The sequence below is a fragment of the Columba livia genome, chromosome 1 (genome assembly GCF_036013475.1).
Source record: "Columba livia isolate bColLiv1 breed racing homer chromosome 1, bColLiv1.pat.W.v2, whole genome shotgun sequence".
Taxonomy (NCBI): Eukaryota; Metazoa; Chordata; class Aves; order Columbiformes; family Columbidae; genus Columba; species Columba livia.
Window position 1 is genome coordinate 56,492,283 of NC_088602.1, and position 21,050 is coordinate 56,513,332.

General features: G+C 35.6%; 1 protein-coding gene across 5 annotated transcripts in view; it reads right to left on the bottom strand.

Moving 5' to 3' along the window:
• Positions 1–21,050, bottom strand: part of STK24 (serine/threonine kinase 24) — a 57,836-nt gene that overhangs the window by 21,049 nt on the left and 15,737 nt on the right. For 4 of the 5 annotated variants that reach the window (XM_065057339.1, XM_005504627.4, XM_065057367.1 and 1 more), the window contains exon 3: positions 1,024–1,080. In XM_065057339.1, the coding sequence (XP_064913411.1) occupies positions 1,024–1,080 (57 nt within the window). Of the gene's footprint in view, positions 1–1,023; positions 1,081–11,268; positions 11,407–21,050 lie in introns of those variants that run through there. The other variant, XM_065057362.1, reaches the window with a different exon arrangement.

A 21,050-nucleotide genomic window follows, 5' to 3' on the forward strand; every position in this document is an offset into this window, starting at 1 on the left:
ATGGGGAACATTCTCAATTTCTGCACAACCACAGAACTCCTTCGAACAAGATGTGTAAACCGAAGGTATAAATGGGTTCCAAAAGGTAATTACAACAAAAATATGGTAGCACGATTACAGGATTTCCACATTTACCCTCCTCTCCTGTCCACTGGATGTCACCAGCAGAATCGCTCTACGCTTTCACTTTTCCTCAAGCAGTTATTAGTTGCCCCAGATGAGAACGGCAAACGATGCTTCAGAGACATTCCGTCTCAATTGGTATGACAATTTTCACATACTTAAAATATCCAATTTTATTTCTATAATAGTTATTTTTTAAATCCACAATAAAAATAAGAGGTGTGATTTTTTTTTTCCCCAATAGCCAAGGTGAATGCATAGCATCCAGTCACAGAAAATATAATCTGCACTGAACCTTTTGAGTTATGATTCAAAACTGGGTACTCTGTCCCAGGTGCAAAATCTGGCAACTCGCTCTTGTTAAATTTCATACTGTTGGCAATTGCCCAGCTCTCTAGTCTATCCAGATCTCCCTGTGGACTCTCGAGAGAGTCCACAGCTCCTCCTATGTATTTTTTAATACCAGCCTAAATTGTTTTTTTGTCTATTTAGACCTCAGTGAGACTTCGAACAGGGAACCTTTTGTTTGTTTCTTTGGGGGTGGTGCTGGTGGGGAAGATACATTAAAATGTATACACTAGGAAGAGTTATGGTGGCAGAATTGAGAGACAAGAAAAACTATTTTCAGCCACTAGCGCTCTCTGCCTGACTAAAGATTAGCACTCCAAGATGTTTATATCCTCCTTCCAATATTATGTTGCTTAGTCCCCTTCCACCTATACAAACAATCAGTCTTGCCTCATGGAAAATAACCTTTTCCTGGCATTGACAAATACTTTTTCTCCTTTACTAGAAGCAAACATTGTCATGGCCAAATGACATATTATAGTTCCCTGAATTATAAGATAAGAAAATAATTATGTGAGGTAAAATAACAAAAGTAATATATAATTTACTTACTAGATCAAGGGCAGAGCCTCCACCCAGATACTCCATTATTATCCATAATTTTGTATCCTACAAAACAAAAACAACAACAAAAAAATGTATTGTTAAAAAAAAAACAGTTATTAAGTTATTGCACATTATTTTGCTGAAAAAAGAATCTACAGTTTTGAAACACCACTGATGTTTAGCTGTTCCTCAAAATATCTTTGGATTATTCTTTAAGATATATTATTTTTACTCTCATCCGATAAGGAACTATTTTAGTCTGCTACAAGCTATTTTCACAAGTGTGCGTGTGTGTGTGCGTGTGTGTGTGTTCAAGAAAGTTTAAGCCTGTTCCTCTACATCAACCAATGGGCAAGAGCACAGACATTAGGAGTTCATTACTTTCAGATAATTGATGCATACTCTTAATGTCGCTCTCAAGCTCATTTCATGGTACCTCTTTTTTGTACTGATGCTAACACTACTAGAATACAAACAGTATCCAGGGAAGAAGAAACTTCTCTTTAATCCCTACCAAGGAGTCAAGTAGCAGAAGGAAACCTCTTGCCTTTTTGCCGACGAGAACTGGACAAGTATTCTGAACCTCTGAATTCACCAGCATTATAGCTCCCGAACGCCACCCACCTAGTTGTTCTTATCAAACTCCTTACTATATTTTGCAAAAGTATCTTCTGAGACAAGAAAGAGACAGAGAGCGACTATTCAATGAAAATGGAGGAGAATAAACTTACGTTCTAAAACTCTGATTATAGACATTCAGAATACCAAATAATAACTACACTACATAAAATACACTTCCTTTCCTTAGAAAAAAATGTCTTATTTTGTTGATAATCTTTATTTGTATGGATATTCCAAAATATTTTCTTTAATAAGCCTGACTCTTGTCTGGGTTGAAAGTGATCTAAAATCTATTCTTTGAATCCCTGCACTGTTTCATTTTCTTAAACAGTCATCTATCTGTCTCTAATCTAAGGAAGAATATCACTAACTTTTCCCCACTAATATTTACACATTCAACATATGTTATAGAATTTTGGACAACTGTGCTCAAGAAAGATGAAAAAAAGCCCTAGTAATAAACATTATTTAAGAGGACTATAGGAATTTGGGAAGCTTAGATAGTAAAATAAAAGCTAACAAAACAAAACAAAAAAAATGAGCCTACTATGTTCTCCAGGGAAAGCTTGATACATATTATAAGAATGTTTAACTCAAGATATACGATACTCTGTGCTAGGAGGGAGACTGGACCCAGTCATTTGTTTATGCTGTTCGCAGCCTCTTATTCCCAAATACACTAAGAAAAGCAGCTAGTTCACCTCTTCCTTGCAGTACCAGCTTTGAAACATGTTTTAAAGCAAGGCCATAAATCTACTAGATAGATATTTAAATAAAATTGCTGCATGGAACATATTGGATTTTGTTTCGGTTTTTATGATTATAAAGTTATAATACGGTTTGTTAATTTTAACTTTATGTACCAAACGTTCACAAGACTTGTAGCGTAAAAATGTAGGGGTCTCTCCAAGCAAGGAGCACATAAACAGCAACAATATTCATTTACTTTATTCTGCAAAATAAAACAACGTAAAAACAACAGCTCACAGCCAGAGCAGGTAAGACTCTGAATACTCATGTATAAAGATGGATTTAAATGTATTGCAGAACATAACTTCTTCTAAATCCCCTGAGAGATTAGAAAATTTTAGCCCTTAGTACGCACTTAAGCGTTTTAGTCATTATTACAGCTGTAGTTCTGTCTGCACCTGTCCTCTCTGTGGTCTCAGAACACACCTTTTGAAGGTAAATGTACACAGCCCTTCCCACCTACCTTCAGTTCCACAAACTGTACTATTTTTAGGTAAGACGCTGGGATTAGAGTTCTTTTACCATCCACTATCTTTAACACACAGATCCAGCTACATTTAGGTACATTTCTTCAGGAATCAACTAATATTACTTGGCAAACACAGATTTTAAGAGTCAGAACAAATTTTTTTAGGGAGAAAAAGTTATTTTAAAACATAGTCTTAGTATCTACATAGAGCATGTTGATAATGCTTACTTTCTAGAGACACCACAGATATTTCAAGAATCGCAGGTCATCTTGGAAGAGTCCCTTATAGTACTGAAATACTTGTTTTGCCTGTCCCTTTCAAGGCTCCATGTCCTAACAGCTCCAGACCAATTTAATCTTCAGAAATATTCCTAAACTCAAACAAGATTTTATATACGTATTTTGCTTCAGCCTGGTAACATGTTTTTTAAAGCTGCATGAAATTGCCTAAATATTCAAATTTTGTGTGCCTGCAAAGTTAACATTTAATTTTAACAGTAATTTAAACACAAACATGTCAGTTATATCACTGCTTTTTATTTCAATGGAAATGCCTGAGTGAGAAAGAACATGGTACAAGAAACTCCTTGATATTCTCAAACAAACAAAAGAAACCCAACCCAAACCACATATCACAACAAGAAGTAAATAAGACACGCTTCTTCCCTTTCCTATCATCTCAATTACCTCATGGATTTAAAGAGCTAACAACCTGAAATAAGATACAATTTCCCAAAAGAGAAATTATCCATAATACTAGATACTAAATTCTCCAGTAGAAAATTAGAAATCAGATGTAGCAGAAAATCACAAAAAAAAAAAATTAGTAATACAATTTTAATTACATAGTTACCCAATCATGTAACACAATTATACAACTACAAATTACACAATTCATAGCCTTTTCAATTCTTTTCCTGATTTGCTCAGTCTTTACTCCTGAAACTTTCATCTTGAACTGCTTGAGGCCACATGTCTGAATTTACAATATAAAAGCCATGGACTCGGTAAACTCAGTAATACTACATTTTAAAACAAGTTAAGTATGGAAATGCAGTTGGGGAACACAAACATAACTGTATCTGTATCACAGTGTGAAGCTAAGCAATAGCAATCTATCATAATTATGTATCTTTGTAGCCCTAGACTCAAAGTGATTTTTAATTCCCTATGGTTCTCCCTTCCCCTTGTCACATAAATATTACTCAGTTTCATGGATATTTGGGGTTTTTAAAAGTTTTCATCATTCATATGAAGTCTCTGAACAGATGTAATTACTACTGTAGTGAATCTAACTATCAGCTTTAACTAATTCTTGCTGGAAATTTTTTTTAGCTTTCTTATTTAAAATCAGCATAAATTGCTTAACAAGGAAATGCAAGTAAATGCTTTCAGTCAAACAGTTTTAATTAATTGCTTAATACATATTATACCTTAGAGCCAGTAACCTACATAAACTTACTTTGTGCAGTGTAACAACACCACAAGGCAAGTAGAGCAGCACTATCAATTGATGTTGGCATCACCAGAAAAACATGCCTCTCTCTTTCCTTCCTTTCAGAATATCTCTGGCACACGTCACATTCTCTAACACCTACTGTCACTTTCCTTCTTAAAGCTGCCCAAATTCTTTTTTTGCTTGTACTTCTCACGTTGCTCTGTATATATTCCCCACTTTTCCTCTCAATCAGAACAGCAAAACCACTACATTTTCTTCTATAGCCTGGATCAATATTACATATTACACATAATAATTTATATTTTAAAGATACTACACTTATATACCAAGACTAGCAACATTAAATGCTCCACTTCAAGCTCTGAAAGAAGATCACTTTTCTTCTTTTAAGCATCAGTCAAAACACAGCATTGAATCTTCTTCCAAATACAGTAAAGCCACGTCGAGTCATCAATCCAAATTTAGGATTATTTTGTCTCTATAAACATAGATAAGCACATTAATGACAGCACATGGAACATTTCCTTTTTCACAGCAGGAACAAGAGGGCTTCCTCTAATGCCATGAAACTGAGGAAAGGAACAGCTTTCAAAAGTAAAAGCAGCTCAGTTACAGAAAGGCAGTGTTTCTGTAAATTCTTTCCAAACTTGCTCTTCTTGAGGTCTGACTTCTGATTTTAATTCTGGAACCACACAAAAACCTTACAAGAGCAGCTTTACCTCTAATGAGGTATTCTTCGTTAAGTATTTGTAAAATAAGTGCAGTTACAGCATGTAAAAGACTTCTCCTAATATGTAAAAATCAAGGACTATGCACCAAAAAAGGTCCATCCACCAAAAAACTCCTCCAGAGTCTCAGAAGCAAATTTTAGCCAAAATCAGAGAACTATAGAAGACATATACAGGAATAAGTAAACAAGATTAAAATCTGTGTTTATAAGTCCTTACGAAGTTAATAAAACATCTGAATAAACATGAAGAGTCCTATCTTTAGAGATGCTTTGTATATTTTTATTTTTTACATCAATAACATTTCTTAGCATTGTGATATTATACAGCAGAGATAGAGCTAAAGCAATCAAGCCACAGTATATATTGATGAAAATGTTACTGAAACACCTTTCTTAAGGGAAGGAGAGATTGCAGAGGAAAACATAACACAGAGCCACAAAAGAGAAGGACTAGAAGGACTCAGAAGTACAAGGACCAAATGACACGTACAGTAATTTAGAATTCAACTTAACATCTTCCATCAAGGTAGTCAACTAATGCAATTTGAAAACAGTAGTACAACAGTGAGCGCATTTGTTTCTAAGTGAAATAAAATCTTCCCACCTGCTGTGAGAAGGATAATTTCTCACCTTAAATTTATTGTAAGAAAGGGTATTTCCCACCTTAACTTTATGGTGTGTAATTAGCAGCAGAACAGACAGCATTTCTAAATATTTATAAAAGACTTGTTTAGTTCTGGAGACAAGCCACATCCAAAATCCACTTAGAATCTATCTTTATGAGCACCTCAACTTATGTCAACAATCACAAGCTGGAAATTACATATTGATTGAAATAACACAACAAATTCACTAATCAAAATAAGAACTAGCTTAAGTTGATATATACACTAGATGTTTTACCATCGCTGGATTAGCAGAAAAACCTGCAATACTGAAAAACAGAAACGGAATATCTTGGATGGAACCTCAACTAATCTGAAAAGGACAAACTAGTTCCAAAACTGACAGGTATCACACAAGGTGATGTGTGATATTTTGTTTAATAAAAATATCAGTTTAACTGGTATATATGCCAAATAATATGGGCAGAGAAAGAGACTTATATTTCGATACTGGTGTAAGTTTAGTATTAATGTTCATACTGATTCTCCAGCATAAGCAAGCAGATTAAAAGAACCTTGAGATACACAATGGACGCAACAGGATAACCTCTCTAAATTGCACTCCTGTTACAGATTGTTACCATTCCTCATAGAAATTTATCTTCTGTTAACTTTGTATATAAATAAAGAAATAAATAAATACACCCAAGAAAGTTTGACAACTATAGTAACCAGAAATTTCCCAAATACTTGCACACTGATTCTTAAATGCCTGACTTCAAAAACGTGATGCAAAGATCATGGAACTCGTCTTCTGTACCTATTTTAAGCAACCTTGCCTCCCCATTTTGGGAGGAAAGCAGGATTTTTTCTGGATTTCTTCTCTTTGGTGTTTTTAACCATGTGTCTGAAGCCCAAATTGCGTGATAAAGCCACCAGGTGGCAGGATCACATAATGCCAAGGATGGTGTCTCACCAATCACTCTCGACCGCTGACCCCACAACGAAAAAGGTCCAGCCCCAAAAGAAGCTGTGCAACCCACCCAACACAGAGCACAAAACCACCTGTCTAAAATGAACCTGAAAACATGTAGCACTCCAACAGCCTTCACAAAAAGAGGAAGAAATTATTAACCAAAGAGAAATACACCTTAGGGAATATGATTGCTCATACATCTGAATTCTTCAACATGTTTTCCTTTCCCCACAATCAACTCCAGCTCCAGGCACTGTTTTATTATTTCACCATCTCCTTTGAACAACAAGTCACAATAGCAGTCACTGTCTTGTTATACATGATGAAGAATAGGCGCACACTGGCATTTGAGTTTTCATTATTTATCAACTCATGTGGACATCTGTGAGCTTATGCCCAGAGATAAGATACAGACTGACAAAAACAAAGTTTTGTAGGATGCCATAAATAAGGCATTGAGGCAGTGACAGAAAATGGCATTTATATATTTGTGGTTCTTGCCCCTCTTAGACAAGCTAAAATTTTTCCACAACACTAAATGTTGCCAAATGTCTCAAATTGGAAAACATGTATCAAGAGGTATCAACACCTGCAAAATATTTTAAATGCCTTTCCTCAGGAGCTTATCCTTTCATCAGAAAAAAAAAAAATACATATACAAAGAAATTATTATTTTAGGATTTAGAGAAAAAGGCACCTATGAATTGATGTATTGCCATTAGATCCCTGAAACCCACCAGGATTTGCGAACTCTCCAGTTCTTAGCTGACTCTTCAATTTCTAAAGCCACAGATCATTAGAACAGTTAGCATTTTCCAAAAGTGATGACTTTACCAGTACAAGTTGGCTATTACTGTGATTCAGGGAAATGCATGGTTTTGGCAAGGAATACATACAGCTCTACCTCATGGCCTCAATTCTTGTCATGTCTTCACTAGTTATAATATTTCCTATATACATTATTAGTTCAATTTCATTCTAATCAGAACTAGATCCAGCACTGCCACATTAACATTGCAAAATGAATAGCATACCTCTATCTGCCTTCATTCCACTCTTTCCAGTACACTATCCTTAGACAGAGAAGGTAAGCAATGTCCTGCTGAACTTCAAACAGCCTACACAGATGCCAGTTGGATTGCTCAATGCCATATAATAACTCTTTTGACAAGAAAAAAGGGATGTGACAAATGACAGAATTACTGATTGCAAGAGAAAAGTAATTTGCACTGCAGTTTCTCCAAAATTTGAACACCATAGGTAAGCAATTCTGTTAGTATAAGTAGCAAATAATCAAGCACTTTCCATTGCAAATGGACAAACTGATTCTACCACGCCATATCTAGGGTCCTTTGTTTAACAGCTATCAAGGAAGGCTATAATGTTTTTACAAGCTTTTGGAGCTGTCTTCGTGGAAGACAAAGCCAGGAAAAAAAAAAAAAAAAAACCAAAACAAACACAAAAAAAAAAAACCCACAACTTTAAGTGCCAATTCACAACACCTTTCTAAAACAGTATAGTTTGTTCTTCAAGGCAATCTCAGTAAGTACTACCATTTTTCTGCCATATCTGATGAACAAAAAGTTTTCTAGCCTCATTACAAGGAATAAAGAATGCCACCATCATTCCAATACTTCCTAGGAAGCATATTGAGTTCCATCATGCAATTTCCTTCACCTGGTATTTTCTTTGACAATCTATTCATCTGCTAATGTTCTTCCATCTATTCCTACCTTTTACTACAAAACATAGATCGGTGTATCATTTATAACGGGGGAAGCTATTTGTCTATGCCTTTACAGGTTTCATTAAATGAAAATCAAACTGTAGTATTTCCTAAAGATACTTCTTCCCACTCCCCCATCCTATAACAATTAATGGTTCACATTTTAGCATAGAGTCTTCAAGTACTGTCCAGTTTCATAGAAAGGTGAAAAACCAACTGAAACAGCAACAGCTGCAGTGAACTAGCCATCTTTAACCTTGAAAACTAATATCGTGCTTTGAGGTTTTGAAGTATAAGAGGAGCAAAGCAGATGTTACAAAAAAAAAAAAAAAAAAAAAAAAACAAAAAAAACCCACAAACCAACAGATTAAGAGAATCTATTCACTAAGAAAGTATGAGCAAAAATCTAGCCATGCTGAAGCAGATCACCTGATACACCACTAAAGAGAACACTTATAATTTATTTTGCTTCTTAGTATAAATGAACAAGAATATTGCCTTGAATACCAGTTCCATCCAGGAAAAATTGACAAAGCAATTACTAGATTCATCTTTCAAAAGGAATTCTTGAAATATTTTGTGAATTACAGAGCCTCCAAATAATATACCACTTTCCACCTATAGCTAGGTCTCTCATTTCATCAGACTGTATGTCCAGGTATTGTATTATTAACCAGTATTGTATTTTAGACCAGAAAGAACTCCAGCAATTCGCAGCCCTGTTTCTACTCTTTCTTGCTGAATTCCTAGAGAAATAGGCGTAAGACCAAATTTATTATTAAAAAAAATAAAATAAAAAGTAAAAAAAACACACATACAAACAAACCAAAACCAAACAAAACCACCTGCAGGTTCACTGACACTAAAAGGCCACTCAAACTATGGAAATAAAAGGTACCTTTGTTTCCTTCTCACCTGCTCACAGGGGAGGGCAATCCATTAGTAAAAATAAATTATATTTGTGATTTAGTTTGTCTTACAGGAATAGAATGAACCTAGTAAGATTTACGCAAGCTGCAATACGCTACTGCTTATTTTGGCACATTCAGTGATACCTTGCAGAGATTTAAAAAAAGTTAGAATAATTCCCAGAAAATTATTTGCAGTTTTCTGAAAATTTCTTTCTTTGAATTTAAATATTTGTTTTGCCTTTTTGAACACCAGAAGAATGAGTATAGAAATAACACTTTGTGGAAAGACTATATATTAAGAAAAAAATCCAAATTCCTACAGTTGGGCAACACATAACATATGAAGTGTAGAATTATGAAAATTTCTCAATGGAACTAAGAAAGCTCACTACTGTCAAAGAAATCTCAGCATTTGGGAAGAAAGAAAAAGAAAAAAAACAACAAAAACAAAACACACACACTATACACAAAAAAACCCACAAGCATTTGAATATAGTCAAGCAAAATCCAAGCTAATTTTTCAACATAGCCAGAACCTGTAAACGTTATAGGTATGGAGGATCTACAGGTTGTTCATAACATCCATAGGTAAATCTCTTGCAAAGCTATGTAAGTGAAGAATTAGGCAGGATATTATTTTATAGGATGATCCATTTCTTTACTGCCTCAACATATTTAAGTTACAATCCACAGAACCTTTGTATTTATATGGTAGAGCCCAATAAGAAGGCTAGCTATATGGCAGTTATTAAAAGTACTCTTTGTAATCAGAAAGTTCTTACTTATGTTTAAAGAAGTCAAACTAATAGCTAAATAACACACTCTCATCATAAATGGAAAAAAAAAAAAAGGCAAAAGTTGTTAAACGGGGCACCTGCACTCATACAGGACTTAGTAACAGATATAGCTTAAATGATCTAAGTGCCAACTATGCTTTCCAAATCCACACTCCTAGTAAAAAAAAATCTGTTCAGCAAACATAGTACTTGTATTTACTAATGGTCTACTACACTTTCAAATATTTCCATTTTAAAAAAATTAAAAAATCTTCCTTATGTTTCCAGTCATGTTCTTAGTGGGCCTCATATAATGTCTACCAGAATAAGAACAAGAAAAGCAAGACCTACAGCTGAGTATTTATACAAGTGACCTGAAGGTGGGTGGGGAAGAGGTAGAAATTACCCCAAAAAGTCCTCTTTTATTAAAAAAAAAAAAAAATAATTAATTAAAGTTAACATGGTATTTTTGTGATGGGATTTCTGATGTCAAGATAAACTTCTGTTTATTTTAAATTGCTCTTTCTACTAAATAATTATTCCATAGGCATTTGGAAGACATAAACAGCTGTGTATCTAGGTAGCAGTTGTAACAAGAAAAAAAAAATCTTAAAAGGTGAATTTCCCTCCAGAAGAATGAATTGCAACAACCAGTTTCCACAGAACTTTTCTGTGATCATGCTCACTAGAAATTTAAATACACAAAAAATGAGTTGGAAGTCACCTGGATATTAAGAAATCGTTTGGACATCCATTAAAGCCTTTTTAAACTGTGTGGAGCAAGCAGTGTTGTTATGTTTGGGGGATTTTCTTGTGGGTTTTTGTTGGTTTGGTTTGTTTTCCTCCCTGACTTTATCCTTAAGGATCATGAATTGAGAAAAGTTCAAATTTGAACCTCATCCAAAATATGAAAAACAAACCTAGTAAAGGAGCGGAGCATATGTCTGAGTACAAACCCAAGAAGTAGAAAATTTCTTTTTCCTTTAAACTGGGGGCACACTCTTAAGCAAATGGACAAGGATTACTGATAGCAATCAATATCTCCATGAATCTTAAAGGGGCTGCAATCAGCTGATGAGGCCTCATTGAGTTCTCAAAAAATTTTCATGAATTAGCCATGAACAGAAACTTTTAGGAGATGGTAATGCTCTACTAAAGAATATTACCACACTGAGGTACAGGACTGAGGAGAAGCATTTTGTCTGGGGAGCATTTCTGAGGCGCTTACCTCCTTTGAAGTCTCTTGGCGTCAGGATGAATGCTAGCTGTCCTCGGGCTGCCATCCCTTTGAGGGGAGGGAGATACAGATGAGCCCAAAGGTTCTCTTCTAAACACAAGTCCTTACTGCAAGCTGGCCAAAAGGTCCCTGCAATCAAAGAAATCATTGTGGTTTTGCATGTGGCGCATTTATGTCCTTTAATCAAGGTTTGTCAGCCATCTAACATGTTCAACCACAAAGAAAAAAATAAACGCATCTGCTGTGTAGCCAACGCAGAACAGAGACTAAGGAAAGTGAAGAATTGTTCGTGCCAGTTTGGACACTACGAACTCCATGAAAAACACAGGCAACATGATATTTCAGACTAAGCAGAACCACCTCAGTGTACAGTATTTTATGCATGTATATACGTATCAAAAACTATTTGCCTTTGGAATCATTTTCCAACACTCTGAAATTCCTGCTTCCTTCAGATCTCAAGAAAAAACATCACATTTTCTTTTATAGACATAATACTAGCCGATATATTCTACAATCTAATGCAGCAGTCACTCTTCAACAATTACCTCTTGCAATTACCCCAGTAGTATACAATCAATCCTTAAATCCATTCTTTTTGCCATAAGCTAGTTTTAACAGACCTTGCAGAGCCACTTGCTAGGAAAAAAAACAAACAACAGTGAAAGACCTGTCACAATACTGATAAAAGATTCCTTCTGCAGAACATTTAGCAGACTTTTGTGTTTGCATGCCAACATGCTAGAGCCACGAGGTCCATGTTTTTCTTAGCATGAGTCATCTCTAACAGTGTCCATATTCACAGCCTCTTTGGCACATTTCCTGGGCACATGCCCTTCTGCCATAGAAATGAATCCTTACAGCCCTGCTGCCACAAGCCTAGGCATTTCATATTAAGAACATAATTTCTCAGATCTTCAAACTATTGGGCAATCTTGGTTTATAACTCTTCTACCAAACCATATTATAGTAGAAGCAAACAGACATATTTCTTGTATTTGCTACAAAACCAGTTCCTAGCTAGTAAACACAAGAAACTTATACAACAACTGAGTAACTGTAGACATTTCACTTCCTAAAGGAGCTGGTAATCACTTCTTTGGAACATAAGTGTGCACAACTCCATGCTCTTTTTCTTCCCACCTGCATATTTTGCCTCTTCTCACTTCAAAAAACAGCAGTGGGGGAGTGAAAAATCTTGTCCCTTACAACCACTATCCTTTTAACTGTTTTTTATTACCTAGCGGGGCTGACAGTAGTCAAACCCCCTTCCCTGTCCACCAGGCAAATAACTATTTCATAACCACACTTTTTCAGCTGTTACCTTATGGGGAAATAAAACACCAAAAACAACAACAACAACAACCACCCCCAAACAAAACAAACAAACACCAAAACAAAAAACCAAAAACACCACAAAAATTAACCACAATCTGTGGCAGATCTCTTCCCAGGAAATCCATTTAAAAAGAGGCACATGAAGATTAATGAGTGACTTATGTGGTTCTATGACAATCCCAGTATTTCGTCTATTCACCTCTTATCAATAGTTACCGAGAAGGCAAGAAACACAAAAATGTAACTCATCATCAAAGCTTCATATAGAACCGGATTTCATTGATATGTCAAATGGTTATCAATAAACTAAATAAAGTCACAAAATGGGAAATGGAAAGCAAATGTAAATCAGCATTAGTTCACAGAATTCATTCATCCAGATAAATTGCATTACAACACGAGCAGCGCTAACAAATCTTCCATCCAATGAATACTGAGATTAGTATTATTTTTCAACAAAATGTCAAACTACTTGTACCTACCTATCTTAAACCTGTTTCACTGAAGTAGATCATGTCAATAACACTTGGGGGTTTTATTAGTTACTTCCCTCTCTAGATCAGAAACAAACTTCCAACAGCAAATACGAGGTACAAGAACCCCTTCACCTCCATTGCCTGAAAAACAACTGCTCTAAAGTTTCTACCTGTTTCTGTTTACCCATTACATCAAATTAAATTCAAAATTAAAGGTACAACTCAAATTTCCTTCTTCATGCAAATATCAATCCACTCACCAGTTTAATCCTTTTTTTACTACGCGTGTATACAACTTCCAAGATCTTTTGCATCCCTGCTCTTGCAGCCTGTAAATCTTCACTCCTCTTTTCCCTTCACATTTTACATTCACATTGCTATTAAATCCCACTGCTTCCTTTACAGAATATTCATAGGCAAATTCTTCTTCAAAACTCTTACATTTTATATATCGGCCCTAGGATTGCACAGGATTGTCACCAGGCTTCAGCCCAACTCATTGCTTCAATCCCTGCAAATATAATTTTCTCCTCTTAATATTTTGAAGTTTTTCTCTTTACAACTTTTCACCTGACCACTAATTACTGCTAAAAACACTTTCTATTCACATCCCTCATTTCCATTCTGCCTTCCTTCCCTATGATTTTGTTTCCTTCTTACAAATTGCTATTTCAAGGAACTGTTAAAGGAAGCAGAGCGGGAGAAAGGCTCAGTATCACCAAACGATGATTTTTATCCCACCTGTTATGCAACAGCTTACAAATTCAGTAGTATAATGAAAAAAAAATAAATGGAAAGAACCTAAAGAACTTGGTTGAAAACACTGGCTTTTTAGGCCATCACAACAAGCACAACACAAACATATTCCTTCCAATAAGCAGTATTTTACATTGAGCTTTCTACACTTTGATGTAAAGCAAGATCAGAATAACATGACACTATTAAATACCGAAACTTTAGGCGATACAAAAATATAATTGCTAGAAACTCTCAATTTTCTTTGAGATCTACTAGTGGTGCTTCCCAATATTGATATGGTCATACAGTAAGAATTATACAGCCATAAAAGACTAACAGTGCAGAACTGATTATACTGATAAACATGAAAGTACTTGAAGTCACCACTGCTTACTAGGCAGACATTCACAGATTCACAAAAATAGAACAATATGATGCAGATTCCAGAAAGTCATAATAGTCCCTTGGACTGCTAAAGGAAAGCAGGTAAATAAAAAGTTTCTAAAGTTACAATTCAAAACAATATCTTTGAATAAGGGCGATGCAAACAAACAACTCTTTTCTCATTAAAAGCACAGCTAGTGACTACAGGGAAGGACACAAGTAGTAAAGACTATGGGCAACAAAGGTTCAGAGTTGCAAGGCAACCACCTTTTAAACTAAGAAGGGACTGAGCTATTTAAAACATGAAAACAGGGCCTCACAGCAAAACTAACTGTGCTAGAGATAGACAGAGTTCATCGGTTCTTTCTCACCCATTCACCTTTGTTTTATTTACAGCCACTAGGGGCTGTATCAATGGAAGCTTTCAGCTTGTTTTTTAAATCACTAGACTGACTAGATCTGAAAGTCTAGCCAAACCATGACAGAAACTCTATTGCTATCTTTTTGAGGGCTGGACAGCCAGAAACTAGTTTTACACTTACTACAGACAAACGAAGGCACTACCTGCTCAGCACCTCCGTAGGCAAGTGCTGCCATTAACAACAGAGGGGGTTCTCAGGGGTGTCAGAAGAAAAGTAAGCCTACCACCAGAACAGGGACTGCCTCACAGGAAGCTGTGCCTCATTTTCTTCCCAGCATTGTCACAATGAGAGAGAATTTGCAGTCTCAGCTCCCTTCTGATTTCAGCTGCAGGTATTCCTACAGAACAAGGCGGTTCCATCTTGCTTTGGTCAAGAGAACAGAGAAGGCACTCCATCATCTCAATCCCTCACAAAATGCAATCATGACAACATAGCTGCAGTTGTAGTAGGCAAAATGAGATATGTCATTTTTTTCATGTAAGTGTGCCTAACCCCCATCCAAAGTTCAGAGACTGTGGTTTGCAAAAGTCAAGTATGAAAGGGCACTAGCTCCTGCTGTGGGGCTGGGCAGACAACACAATGATGGAACATCAAGAAACTACTGACACATTTCACTTCTCCCTGTGCTGAGGTAGCAGTCTTTGTTGCCGTGGATTTTACAGTCATAATGTTAAGCAGGAAAATCTCTGCTCTGCTCTCCCACCCTGACAAGCATGATGTAACCTGCCACAGGCTGCATGCTCTATCAAATTATGACAGAAATGTACCAAGTCCATTAACTTCCAGCTGACCCACAGCATATGTTTAAGGTGACATCAATCCAGAGATGCTCATAAATGTTAAAGCAAACCAATTAAAGCTGTATAGCAAAAGGACATCAACTTAAAATTTCTTGAAGTCACATATAAACACTCACATTCAAAGTTACATTACCTAGATCACTATGGCAAGAATATTCAACATATCCACATTAACATCTTTAGGTTTCTTAGGGCATGAAAGCTTAGGCTTCTTTAAATTGAGCAAACACTGATTTAAAAAACAGAAAAACTGCAAGTGACATAAAATCCATTAAGTTTTCCAATATGTAAGCTACCTTCCCTTTAAAAAAAGTGTGTGTGATTACCAGATGAAATGAGTTTAGCTTGACCACTCAGCAATTACATCTTGTAGTATTTTGGCAGAGGGATTAGAAAGCACTGAACTATCAGCAGTTAAACATGGAAAAGCTTTCATATACACACACCAAACCATCTCCAAACCTTCTCTCAGACAAACAAAATCAAGCCTGAATTTCAGAGTATTTCTCTGGAACACAGGCTTTCCAAACCTCACACTGTTCCTCAGTCTCTTTACTAAATACATTGTAGTTTTCCAGCCACACTGTGAACAGGTCATATTATTCCCAGCATAGCCTCACTGATGCCATGTACACCAAAGGCCTATCCAATAAAAGATTTATTTTGGCTCAGCCATCGCATTACTTACCAATCTCATGTTCAACCAATTACCTAAAATAAACTATACATTACTTTCAGAATCGCTGCTTTTCAAAAATAAATATTTTCAGACTTCATTTGCCTAAACTTGTTCTAAAGAGCTCAGTTAATCAAGCTTCAGAGAAATGGAATATTTTTTTTTTTCATGAGGGTATATTGTGTCATTCATAAAATTTAACAAGAAGTTATTTTCTGTTTTCTTGCAGTCTGTATAAACACCAGGTTGACTTACAGCAGTAGGTATATTATATCCCAGACATGGAAAAAAACCCCATATCTCAAAAGCTACAAAGCATGCTAGAAAAACAGATCTGAAGGATGACAAAACATGAGCTTAGACAGTAATATTTTTTTAGAAACATACTACAGACTAGCTCAAAACTAGATCAATATCACTAGTGCCTAATTGTACCGGATGCTGAAACTACTTGGTGATCATTTGTTCTATCAATATATTCACATGTACAGAAGTCTAAGACAGGGAATTTAAATACTTCTTAATGCATAAATACATTTATAAACACATTGCTCTCCCCTTTTATCCGTATACATATATCAGCCTCACCCTTGACAGTGACATACATGTATACAAAAAAAGCTAAGAAATTTTATTCTTCAACCATTTAAAGACAAAGGCAAACTAATTTCCTCTTATATATTTCTAAATAACAACCCAACTAAAGAAAAAAAAAAAATGTTACAAAGTTGTAATAGGCCCGATAAACCCGGGATTAAAATTATTAACAAAAATGAACAAACATTATCAGAGAGGCATCTGAATCTCGGAAATAAAAGAGATTCCAAACAACTTGGCCTAAAAAGGGCAAGAAAAACAACTTCAGAACAAAATCTAACTCTGCTATTGAAAAATGGGTAAAGCAAAGTAAGATTCAAAAAGCAGAGCTGACAGGCTCCTAGACAGAAAAACTTTGAGAATAAATAGGATAGCAATATGTTTAAAGAGTTACAGCACAGCAAAACTCAGAAGAGACGGCAAACAACTTTAGACAATTTTTTAAGTAAAAAATAAATAAATCTGACAAGAAACACAAATAATTCCTATTCCATTACAAAAGAGGCAGCAGATGCTGTTACGTAAAATCTAAAGAAGTAAAAAGGTCCAGAGAAGTTTCATGAATTATTCTATAAGGATCTAAAAAGAACTATAATTCTTCTACCCATGAGGCATTTAATCAGATCATAGACGTAGCAGATGAACCTTTCATTTGGAAGACAGCAAGGATAGATATGGCTCCTAGAACAGATGGAGACAGTGGCATAACTACCTATTTTGTTAAGCCTCCTTCTTTAAGTAACACTGACATAGTTTTTTAACACACCATGGCACAGAAGGAATGGCAGTTCCTTTAGATACATGCACCCAATACAACGTCCCTGAGATTAGCTTTAAAGGCAACATTCTAGCTACTTAGTATGTGCTGCAGCAGATAAAAGTCCTTTGTTCCAATAGAATGCGAACATGAAGACATCATATTCAAAAACGTGGCTTCAGAAAAGAGTATTTGCATTTTTGTTTTATGTAAAGACCTCTAGGTTTCTTATAAACAGATGTTCCGCAAATTCATTTATATTCAAGATGACAACCTAAACTGGTTCACTACTGTTTACTGCTCTATTGGAATGAACTCTGACCACAGCAATTACACACAAACCTCCAATAACAGATGTAAAGAATGAAGTCTAGGTCAGGGGTGTCAAACTCATTTTCACCAGGGGGCACATCAGCCTGGTCGTTGCCTCCAAAGGGCTGAATGTAATTTTAGGACTGTATAAATGTAACTACTCCTATAGTTATACAGTCCTAAAATTACATTCGGCCTTTGAAGGTAACCACCAGGCTGATGTTGTCTCCGGTGAAAATCAGTTTGACACCCCTGGAAGACTTGTTCTACACAAGCAATTTTTTTATTTAAGACTAACTGTGTTAAAGCAGTAACACCTCACACAAACCAATATAGCTTAGTCCCTGGATATGAAAAAATCGCTATAAAGCAAACACATTCCTAAGTTAGGATTTAAAAAAAAAAAAATAGTGTAAGAAAATTTAACAAGACATTTGGGTATATCACCCTACTCTAAAAAGTAGCTAATTTTTTTTTTTTTTTAAATGTAAATCTCTAGGACAAAGTAACTGTCATTCACTCATTAAATGATAATACTCATTCCAAGTTGTACTTCCATGTATGTCATGCAGAAGACACCAAGAGCTTGATGAGCTATTCTCACAAACATCATCTGAAGACAGTAAGAGACCTCAGGACAGTACAGCAGTATTGCATAATCTTTCTAAAATTTCAAGCAACAGGTCCCCTTAACACACTGGTGTGTATAACCACATATCTTAATTTAAGCAGGTGTGGAATAACAGAGAATGAAAAACAATACCAGGATTTCTCAAAGACGGATGATTCAGATGTACCAACAAACAAAACAAATCAATCCAACCCCAAAACATTCTCCCTTCCTGGAGAATCTTCAAAAATATAAAGGTCTACATAGCAATAACCATTAACCACCTTTGCTGACAATACAGAATGCCTCTTAAAATCTGTCAAATATTTTAAAGGATATCAGAGCAGGTATTCTGCAATTATATAAAATTGTTCTAGAAAGGGACGTGAAATATTAATCATCAGGTCTGCAGTGTCCCAAATGGGAGAGAAATCTTTACTCTCCAGTTTCTTGAAACTTGTTACAACAACTTAAATATCAAAAAAGTTCTCACAGAAGATATTTACTCCTACTTAACAACTGACATGTGAATACTTAGGAAAAAGGTTATTATGTAATAAGAGACACCTCTTCAGCTCACAAAAGGATATGTAAGAAATCTAGTGAAATGAAGACTGATCTAGAGCTAGAAGCAAAAAGCAAAAAATGAGACTGAAATTGTTATTGGAATTGCTATTTGTCTGCCAAAAATCATCTCTAGAAACCCAGTTTAAGAGTCCTCTATAAACAGTACCTCTTTCTGTCCAAGATCCACCAGCACACAGCACGTTGTACAGGCTTTACAGAATAATAATTGCTGCAGTGGCTGGCAATATAACTTAAGATCCTAACATTTTCTCCCTTGCTTACTTCAAATATGTTCATTCTGTGAGAAAATATTAATGTATTTCTTGTAATCAGTGCTAAACTGCTCAATCATGGAAGAAATAAAGTCTCCTAATCACTCAAGACATGGAAAATTAATGTGTTGAACATTCCTGGTGATGGATTATCACATTTTCTGAAACAGAGTTAAAAGACGGTCAGAACCTTAGAACTACATATGGCAGTCCTGGCTTGCAAATACAACAAAGACCTGCAGTAAATAAAATTAGATTCCTAGCCAAAAATATTAACCAATTCCTTTAAGCAACAATATGGCCCTTTTAAAGTGTGTGTGCATGTGCACATTATTATCATCCAATAACAAGACCTGATCCTTAGTTTGGAAACCTAATAGAACTGCAAAATGTTTCCTTTGCAAAGATTCTGTCACTTCAGCATCACCTAATAAACACCACATATTAATTTTTAATGGCATAAAGAAATAAGCTTTTTGTCTTGAAGATCAAAAGTTCTGTAGTACCAGGTGTTTTGCAAAACAACATACAATCACACAAAACAGAAGTAATGAAAAAACATTAATAGCTCTACATTCTATCAGGTGTAGAAAGACCTGTACTTTCCTCCAAAAGTAATTGAGTCATACAGAACTTCTAAGAGTACAGTATTTTAAAAATTGATGCAAGTTGGAAAATACACAGGCTACTGCACTTGACAGAAGTGACGTGAAAGCTCTAAGTATTTTCAGAGAGTCCTCTGCACAACAATAAGCACAAATATCACTAATGACACTTCCATCCAGCCAACCCATTCAGGCTACCAAGCCATACAGTCTCCTCTCTCCTTCAGTTAGCAAAAGCAACAGTTGCCATACTACCTGCACAAAATGTTGGCATTCACGCCGTTCAAATTTGGACACTGGATTCTCTTTTTCAGCCACATTGCTATTATACATTTTTAAAACTATTAAGTTGCATTCCCCAGCTTCTATTTCTGTTGTGTTCCATTTCACTTGTCCTATAAGATCTTACTGTTCCTTCTCTAAAATGAACAGATTTGAAGCAGAGAGGCAGTCCAGGAGATAAATCCCACTTTTGCCTTTTTGCCATACTTCACTTAACTACCAAACCTAGACTGAAAAATTTCAGAAGAAATAACAAAAGCCACGATGAAAAATGTATCAAATTTACTGTGCTAAATTATGTGCCTCCTGATGCTGCTGAGATGCAAACTATACATAAGTTCTAAGTTCAGTACTGGTGGCAAGTTCTCTGGTCTGAAACCATTCACAAAGCCTTCAGTGATAAGCTGTCCAAGCAAACTGTTTCAGAGCACAACGAAGAAAGGAAAAACTGTCTGTCCCCTCAGTAATGCACCTCCTGGATTCAGAAAAAGTCCTTATTTCCTGGGAAGCTAAGCGGCAATCTCAGAAACCCAGAGATAAAACAGGGTCCCCTTTTAGAACCTCAGTGTCTTTGCTAATGAAGTCAAATGCTTCCACAAAAGCAAAAGCAGACTGAAAATTAATTTTAAAGTATTTTCTGCCTACTTGTAACTTCAAACCCTGTCAAGAAAACAACCTCTTACCTAGATTGCACTGTCATAAAAGAAAGCTATCCAGATAGAGACAAAGTCTGACCGAAGAAATAAAGTAGTATCAAATGCTTCCAGATATTTTCACTACTATCTAGATGTAATAAATCACTATAGTAATGCAATATATTTTAAAAAAAGAACCACAAACAAAACAAACAAAAAAACACACCAACCTCTATCTAGCGCACTTAAGACTGAACCCTGAAATGAATTAATAGGGCAAGAGAAGGGAAACAGGTTCTGAA